The sequence below is a fragment of the Micromesistius poutassou genome, assembly GCF_964030765.1.
Source record: "Micromesistius poutassou genome assembly, chromosome: 23".
Classification (NCBI taxonomy): Eukaryota; Metazoa; Chordata; class Actinopteri; order Gadiformes; family Gadidae; genus Micromesistius; species Micromesistius poutassou.
In genome coordinates, this window is record NC_140293.1 from 2,239,090 (window position 1) to 2,248,360 (window position 9,271).

At 48.1% G+C, this 9,271-nt stretch overlaps 1 protein-coding gene across 1 annotated transcript in view; it reads left to right on the plus strand.

Moving 5' to 3' along the window:
* Positions 1-7,968, plus strand: part of LOC311368445 (serine/threonine-protein phosphatase PP1-beta catalytic subunit-like) — a 13,234-nt gene extending 5,266 nt beyond the window's left edge. Inside the window, exons 2-8 of the mRNA XM_084487251.1 lie at positions 3,445-3,576; positions 4,432-4,662; positions 4,999-5,103; positions 5,460-5,531; positions 6,350-6,501; positions 7,056-7,190; positions 7,343-7,968. Coding sequence (XP_084343377.1) covers positions 3,445-3,576; positions 4,432-4,662; positions 4,999-5,103; positions 5,460-5,531; positions 6,350-6,501; positions 7,056-7,190; positions 7,343-7,447 — 932 coding nt within the window. The 3' untranslated portion in view covers positions 7,448-7,968. The remainder of the gene's footprint in view (positions 1-3,444; positions 3,577-4,431; positions 4,663-4,998; positions 5,104-5,459; positions 5,532-6,349; positions 6,502-7,055; positions 7,191-7,342) is intronic.
* Positions 7,969-9,271: the final 1,303 nt, after the last annotated feature.

A 9,271-nucleotide genomic window follows, 5' to 3' on the forward strand; every position in this document is an offset into this window, starting at 1 on the left:
TGCCTGCCTGCTACATTTGATCTACACTTTTACATTTAAAGTTCAACTGGATTTGTAATTTAAGATGCAAAGAGCAGATGAAAGAATATATGTACTATTTCTTGGCCCGTTCATGCAGAGTTTCTATTTAAAAAAGGAAAAAAAAACATTTCTGGCAAGATGGCCGGAACGTACGGACCGGAACTTTCCATCGTTGCCCACAAATGATGCCCAACTCAAGTCACTCTTATTTGGTCTTTTTTTGGTATTTTGTTTTCCTATTAACTTAGTCGCTCTCTCTGGCCTCATGGAGTGCCATCCTAACAGAGCAGATACTAGGATGTCCTTAGGTTCTGGGGTTGATCCCCATTCACCACAGTCTACCTGTAGTCCTCCCTGAGCAAGCTGCCGGCCAGCCCCTACCTGCTCCTTTACGACATGGATCCTAATCCACTTTGAAGTCACCTTGGATAAAAGTGTAAATACTGAATTTGATGAAGAGTAACTACCCTTGGTTTCCTCAGCATCTCACACACACACACACACACACACACACACACACACACACACTTTCCAGAAGACCATACACGCTTGTAAGCAGGGGAGCGTAACGCTGCCACATTAGGAGTGATGGATCACAGCATGGGGATTCTCATGGAATGACTCCTGCACAATTCTGCCCTGCTTGGCTCCCGTAAGACTTACTACTGTCCCTCTCACTCTCTCACACACACACACACACACACACACACACACACACACACACACACACACACACACACACACACACACACACACACACACACACACACACACACACACACACACACACACACACACACACACACACACACACACACACACACACAACCTTGAAGAAGGCCAACATGAAGTCGAGCTCCAGATAAAGCAGCTGTTTTATTGAAGGATTTCTTCCCTGAAAGACAAAGATGTGTGTGTGTGTGTTGCACTGTGTTGCACTCCACATTCCATGGTGTGTGCTCCTGAGTCCTGTGTGAGTTTATTCACCCAGGTGTGTGTGTGTGCGTGTGTGTGTGTGCACACGTGCGTGGGGTACATGTGAGAATACAGTCATGTCAACACATCACAGCAGGGAGGAGTATATCCTCAGCTTTAGGCTGTGGATATTCAGGGTTGGAACCCAGTACCATTCGTCTAGTGTGTCCCAGGGCTTCAGTACTAAGGGACCCACCAGCGCACCAACAACGTCCCTCCCCTCCTGGTCGCTGTGTAAACCGTTGTAAACGCTTGTGTGCTTCATGGGGGAAGTCCCAACCTTCAGCCATGTCTAAATATAGAGCTGCTGCTGCTCCCCTGTGTGTGTGTGTGTGTGTGCGTGTGTGTGTGTGTGCATGTGCGCGTGTGAAACGGCATGCTGGCGTTATACAACACACACCGTAGGACTCCGGGGTCGCGCCTAGAGCTAGTGAGGACCGGGCCGTAGGAGAGGACTCACTGTGTGGCTCTGTAGCAGCCCACCTGATGAATGACTAAATAGTCAAATAGTTTGAGACACACCCACACAAACACACACACACACACACAGCCTGGTGTGATATGTACACACACACACAGCCACTCCTTCATGATAACCCTGGGACCGAATCGAACATCCCCATAGGTCACGCATGCACCTCAACGACGAATAGAACCGCTAGCTCAGGGGAAACATGTCTGGTGAGACATGACAGACTCAAGGGGAGCGGACTCAGAGGGTCTCTCAACACTCGACCCTCGGGGTATCTGGTGTCTCCCCGGACGGAACAAAGGAGGAGGCTCTAAGCCTTCCTGTCTTGAGTAGGATATCTGAGCCACCGTTGGATCCCAACCGATTGGGCCCTACATGTGTTTGGGTTTTTGGATGGGGCCACCTGATGTACACTGATATGAATCTTGATGGGGTCATCACAAATCCATCAAACTTTATCAAACGACCATAAACCAAGATACAGTTGAGGGAAAAATAAATGTCAGAGAACGTTTTACCGCAAAGCCTCATTGAAGTAACTGAAAGACCAAGGGCTAACCGACAAACTGGCTTTTAAAGGGACCATCCGATCAAAGCATTGAGGACATCAATCAGACATGAAATAGATAGGGATCAAATCAAAGACTCCTGTGTCTTGGCAGGACTGAAAAGACATTCTTCCTTTTCCTTCTCTGATATGACTCCCTTACACACAAGATAAGCAAGGGAGAGACTAAATCTGGGTACTGAAGGCTTGTGTTGCATAGATGCTTTTAATATAATTTCTGGTTTGAACGTTGTGCCCACGAGATCTGACACAGGCCCCCAATTGAATCTTGAAGCTTTGAGCTGGCTCACTATCAACGGTGATAGATATAAGCCAGATATCTAAAGCTGGCTTGTAAAGAATATTTGTAGTACAGAGTTGAAATTTGGACTAATTACAAGGTTAGGGTTAGGCTTATTCTGTATCTAACTTGCCATTCAATAAGGTCTAAACGCTCGCAACGCCCATGTGCTATTTCCAGCCAGACTTGTTGGCTAAACTTTAGCTCCTGTATTTTGGTTTAAAGGTCATCTTGCAGTCCACCAATGCTACGCATCATAGGGGCTTCTGACAAGACGAGCACGCTACCTTCCACCCACTGTTTCCACCTCCATACACACCGTAACCTCCTGCTTTGGTCTCGTTTTACATATGAACCTGCGCATTCTCCTCCCTCTCTGTCAAGTCCAGTGAAATGTTGTTTTATTTAGCCCTTTAATCACAGCTACAGTCTCGAAGGGCTTGACAGGCCCACACTGAACCACACTTCAAACCCTAATCCCTCTAAAGGCCAAAGGGAAAAACTCCCCGAAGCCAGAGGGAGGAAACCCTGAGCAGCAACATGATATTCTGAACAGCATAGTCTGGTGGTTAGAGTGTGCTAGGGTGTTCCACAGCTCAGCAAGCAAGACCAACCTGCTCCTTAATGACCTGTCTCTGTAGTCACTGTCTAACCCCTACCTGCTCCTCAATGACCGGTCTCTGTATCCACTGTCTAACCCCTACCTGCTCCTCAATGACCTGTCTCTGTATTCACTGTCTAACCCCTACCTGCTCCTCAATGACCTGTCTCTGTATCCACTGTCTAACCCCTACCTGCTCCTCAATGACCTGTCTCTGTATCCACTGTCTAACCCCTACCTGCTCCTCAATGACCTGTCTCTGTAGTCACTGTCTAACCCCTACCTGCTCCTCAATGACCTGTCTCTGTATCCACTGTCTAACCCCTGCCTGCTCCTTTATATTCCCTGATTCACTTTTTTTTAGACAGGGCTCTTCAGAAACTAAACGTGACAAACTAAATGTGAAAGACTAAAACCAACCAGGTAACCAGGGAAACAGGGATGGCTAGGAGGGCGACAGGTGCCGTATGTGCAGACGTGTGAGGTTAACCTCTCGCTCTCTCTCCCCCTCCCCCCCCCCCCTCCAGTGCGAGGATGCCGCCCCGGGAAGATCGTCCAGATGTCGGAGGCGGAGGTGCGCGGCCTCTGCATCAAGTCCCGCGAGATCTTCCTCAGCCAGCCCATCCTGCTGGAGCTGGAGGCGCCGCTGAAGATCTGCGGTCAGTACCCGCCCCGCCCCCCACGGCCTCCCCCACGGCCTCCCCCACACCCCGACGCCTCCCCCAGGCCCCGCAACACACCCACCACCTCCACCTCCTCTCACACCCACCTCCTCCACCTCCTCTCACACCCACCTCCTCCACCTCCTCTCACACCCACCTCCTCCACCTCCTCTCACACCCAGCTCCTCCACCTCCTCTCACACCCACCTCCTCCACCTCCTCTCACACCCACCTCCTCCACCTCCTCTCACACCCACCTCCTCCACCTCCTCTCACACCCACCTCCTCCACCTCCTCTCACACCCACCTCCTCTACCTCCTCTCACACCCACCTCCTCCACCTCCTCTCACACCCACCTCCTCTACCTCCTCTCACACCCACCTCCTCCACCTCCTCTCACACCCACCTCCTCTACCTCCTCTCACACCCACCTCCTCCACCTCCTCTCACACCCACCTCCTCCACCTCCTCTCACACCACCACCTCATCCTCCTCCTCATCCTCTAGAGACGTTCCCCGCGGTCACTCGTCTGAGCTCACATCTTTGTGTCTGGCCTCATCACATCATCATCATCATCATCTCATCTCTCATCTCTCGTTTCCTTCTCTTTGTATCTTGTTCTCAATTTCCGTCTTGTGTTATTATTTGTATTTCGATATTTCTCTCTCTCATCTTTCTCTTTCTTCATTTTCATTATGTATTTGATTTCATATCCACTCCTGGCTCCCTATCGTTGCTCTGTCTGCGTTTGATCGTTTAAACTCCAAAGATGCTTTGTTTGCATGAAAACTGGCTGTTTTAACTCCCTCCCTCCCTTCCTCCCCCTCCCCCTCCCCCTCCCCCCCTACAGGGGACATCCACGGCCAGTACACAGACCTGCTGCGGCTCTTTGAGTACGGCGGCTTCCCGCCCGAGGCCAACTACCTGTTCCTGGGCGACTACGTGGACCGGGGGAAGCAGTCCCTGGAGACCATCTGCCTGCTGCTGGCCTACAAGATCAAGTACCCCGAGAACTTCTTCCTGCTGCGCGGCAACCACGAGTGCGCCTCCATCAACCGCATCTACGGCTTCTACGACGAGTGTGGGTCGCCGCTAGCAACTGCGCCGCGTGGTGTGGATGTGTGTGTTTATGTGCACGGAATGGCGAGCACAAGTACACACACACACACACACACATACACATACACATACACACACACACACACACGCACACAAACGGGCCGCTATCTGTCAAAATAGATGGCAATATCAGAATCAGTTAATGGCACGAAATGGCCATTATTAACAAGTGACACTTTTTTGTGCAGTTTTATTTAAATAAAGTTTGTCTGAAAGTGAATTAATAGCTACGATCCCCACGTCAGAGCGGACCCCCCCCCCTCGCTCTGCTTATCACCGCCCGTCTGCTGCCCTGCAGGTAAACGCAGGTTCAACATCAAGCTGTGGAAGACCTTCACCGACTGCTTCAACTGCCTGCCCATCGCCGCCATCGTGGACGAGAAGATCTTCTGCTGCCACGGAGGTGACCCCACGACCTCCAGCTGTCCGGCCAGGGGTCTTCAGCCCCACACATTTCACCTAGCGGGTCTGGCTAAACCAGTTTGAGCTAATCTAAACTCTAGCCCGAGTTTTTAGGTATTGAAAAAATGTTAGGTATTCTTAGAATTCTACCAACAAGGCGTCTTACATTGGATTTAGGGTCGTGTTTTTTTTATGTATTCACGTTTCTCTACCACCAACCAAGTTTAAGCTTTTTAGTTATTGAAAAATGTTTAGGTATTGAATTATTTTTTCCCATTCTGTCTGATAAACCCTACAAGGCATCTTACATTGGGATTTAGTGTTGTGTTTATGTATTCTATGTTTCTCTACCACCAGGTCTGTCCCCAGACCTCCAGTCCATGGAGCAGATCAGACGCATCATGAGACCAACAGACGTCCCCGACACAGGTACGAACACACACACACACACACACGCTTTATAAAGATAGGATTTACACCCAGCCCCTCTGTCCTTCAACATTATTAGTGGGCAGCACATGCCCATATAAGGCAGTCATTCTCAGGGTCTCTGTGTGTGTGTGTGTGTGTGTGTGTGTGTGTGTGTGTGTGTGTGTGTGTGTGTGTGTGTGTGTGTGTGTGTGTGTGTGTGTGTGTGTGTGTGTGTGTGTGTGTGTGTGTGTGGCGCTATAACATTCCCTAACATAGGCACTCCCTACACTGCACTGAACCGCAGTGTGTTTCATACCACAGACCAGATCTGAAACTGCATTTCCTTTATGGTAGATGAAGGCATACTTCCTCCAACTGTTGGAACCCAACCTTCCTGTTTCAACTAAATGATTCACTTTGAAAAGGCTTAACATCGGCTAACCGGCGGAAATTCGTAACATTAGAAAGAATAAAAAATAATAATATTAGCTACAAAAACCACAAGCGGAATACATTGACTAAAAAACAACCTGTTCTGATTCAATTTAATCTTGAAGCAAGGTTCATTAACTACATATATCATATAGACACGAGGGAGCGTGGATAACTGAAATTTCAACATTGTGCGATCGCATTGTAAACACTGCTTCTGACAAATGTACTTATTGTCACTTTGGATAAAAGCGTCTGCTAAACGCCCTAAATGTAAATGTTGCCTGACATTAAACAAGATACCTGTTTTCCGATGTGTGTGTGTGTGTGTGTGTGTGTGTGTGTGTGTGTGTGTGTGTGTGTGTGTGTGTGTGTGTGTGTGTGTGTGTGTGTGTGTGTGTCAGGGCTGCTGTGTGACCTGCTGTGGTCCGACCCGGATAAGGACGTGCAGGGCTGGGGCGAGAACGACCGCGGCGTCTCCTTCACCTTCGGCGCCGACGTGGTCAGCAAGTTCCTGAACCGCCACGACCTGGACCTCATCTGCCGAGCCCACCAGGTACCAGGGGGCGGGCACGCACACGCACACACACACACACACACACACACACACACACACACACACACACACACACACACACACGTTAAGGAGATATGTCATACCACAAAATAACTGGTTAGTGTTAACGGTTTCCCTGTTGAAGCGTTAAATACAGGGTCCATCTTGGTCCTTTGTGTTTAGTGTTTGTTCTTAACTCTCGCTGTACATTTGTAAGGCCAGATATCAAACGTCTTCAACTGCTAAATGCTGTAGCCTTCTTTGTTTTCTTTTACTAATCTAATTTACTATTTTCTCACACATTCAATTAGCTAAACTTTAGTTTCTGCTGTGTATTGTGCAGCCACTGCACTCCTAACCCTACCTGGGAGAAGGGTTCCCTCTTGTGCGTTCCTTCTCCAGGTTTCTTCCCTCTGGACTTTCCCCTCTGCCCCTAAGAGGGCTCATGGTGTCGGGGTTAGCGGTGTACACTGTGGGGCCCCGTTGAGCCCCTCAGAGACGGTCACCGTGCTCAGGGTTATATATTAAATCAGCCTGCTCTCTGGCACCCCCAGGTGGTGGAGGACGGCTATGAGTTCTTCGCCAAGAGGCAGCTGGTGACGCTGTTCTCGGCGCCAAACTACTGCGGCGAGTTCGACAACGCCGGGGGCATGATGAGCGTGGACGAGACCCTGATGTGTTCCTTCCAGGTGTGTGTGTGCGTGTGTACATGTGTACTTGTGCGCGTGTGTGTGTGTGTGTGTGTGTGTGTGTGTGTGTGTGTGTGTGTGTGTGTGTGTGTGTAAAAATGAGAAGCAGCCTTTCAGATAGATATTAACCCGATGTCTTTTTGTTTGCGTAGATCCTGAAGCCATCAGAGAAGAAGGCCAAGTACCAATACGGAGGCATGAACACCAGCCGCCCCATCACCCCCCCTCGCACAGCCCAGCCCCCCAAGAAACGGTGAAGGAAGGAGGAAGCTCAGATAGGAAGGAAGGAAGGAAGGAAGGATGCGTGTACGGACGGACGTACAAAAGGAAGGATGTTTTTTTGTTTTTTTAACGAGTGGTAGTCCAACAACGCTCCACCCTTTTCACAGTTCAACGTTTCTAAAGAACAAAAGTCAGACACCCAGCACTACTCAGACCCCCACAGGGGGTAGGGTACCGGCGCGTGGTGCTTTGTTAAGGGCCGTCTTATTTTATACGACTGTAAACCAATCGGGAACTGTTCTGTGCACCGCGCCGTGTCCTATACTCTATGTTTTTTCTGCCGACGCGTTTGTTTTAATCCTGAAATGTTTGTGGAAAAAAAAAAACTGGCAAAAACTAAATGGAGATCACAATGCAGTTTCTGTTCCGTTGAGGCGGCGTTTTGTTAGTTTAGTTCAGCCTTGTTCCTGCACCCGCCTCTCACATTTCTACTCCACCCTCATCTGTACAGACGATTGCTAATGACACCCGCTGCGTTTTCAATAAATCATTTGCGGAATAATTGTTGCCTGGATGCTTACACTTATTTCATGAGGTGAAGGGAACCCATTGGACCGCCAGGTGTGGTGTGTGCTGTGGACGGGACATTGCAAGCCTTCATCAAAATCAACCCATTAGTGACGTCACAAGAGGGAGTCTGCCCAGATCTATAATGGGTAGATCAGCCCTACCAATTGGGACAGTCCATTGGGTTGATCCATCCATCCATATAGATCTATATATATATCTAGATCTCTATCTACGTATATCTACAGAGAGGGATAGAGATCTAGAGCTATCTCTCTATAATTATCTAATTATATAGATATAGGTATAGAGACATAGATATCGATATTGATATTAATAAATAGCTACCGTATACATCTATCTATATATGTCTATCTGTATCTATCCATCTATACAACCGCCCACTTGTGATGTCATTATCACCCTGGTAGTGAAACAGGTGCCCGTTCAAAGATACAAACTGTTTGGGTGCTGTGATCTAAAGTCAGATGGACTGGGGAGATTAGTTTATACGTCTGATGGGATTAAGATGGCTTTCACCTTAGACGGCACACTATCCTTAGACGGCCCACTATCCTAACCTTCTTAACTTACAAATAAACAGAACCTCTACAGACACGTTTGACCACCGACTTGGATTCTGACCCGAGTAATATACATCAAATTTACATTTAGGGCATTTAGCATAAGCTTTTATCTAAAGCGACTTACAATACACAAGTACATTTGTTAGAAGAAAGAAACAGTATCACTATCTATACTAACATTATCTGTCTGTACATTAAGGAGGTTCATAGAACTAAGTGTAAAGCACATACAATTAGGTCCTGTCCCAATTCTCCCCCTTCCCCTAGATTTGAGCCCTAACCCTAGATTTTGCGCGTTCCCGCGAAGGGGTAGGGTGTCCCGATACTTAAGGGAGCAAGGGGGAGTGCCTATTTTCCCTTAACATCAACCCTTGAATACTAGCCAGCTCAGGAGCTGACTTGCAGCTAAGGGCACTCAAAGCAAGTGTTCTTGTTAAGGGGAGAGAAACGGGACTGGGCCTCATTAGGTTAACCCATTCCCTATACACAACAAAGATAGCTAGGATAAGATGCTACACAATGCCAAGTAATATTTTTTAAATACAGTATATGTATTAGATTTATTAGAAGTAATTGTGTAGGCAACGTTCATTCCACTACATTCAAAAGACTAGACTTTCTTTACCGGGGTTTCCAACTGATAAGTTAAGTATGCATATTACAAAGTATACCCTGTGAGTTGGGTTTGATACAGCTGATAAGGAG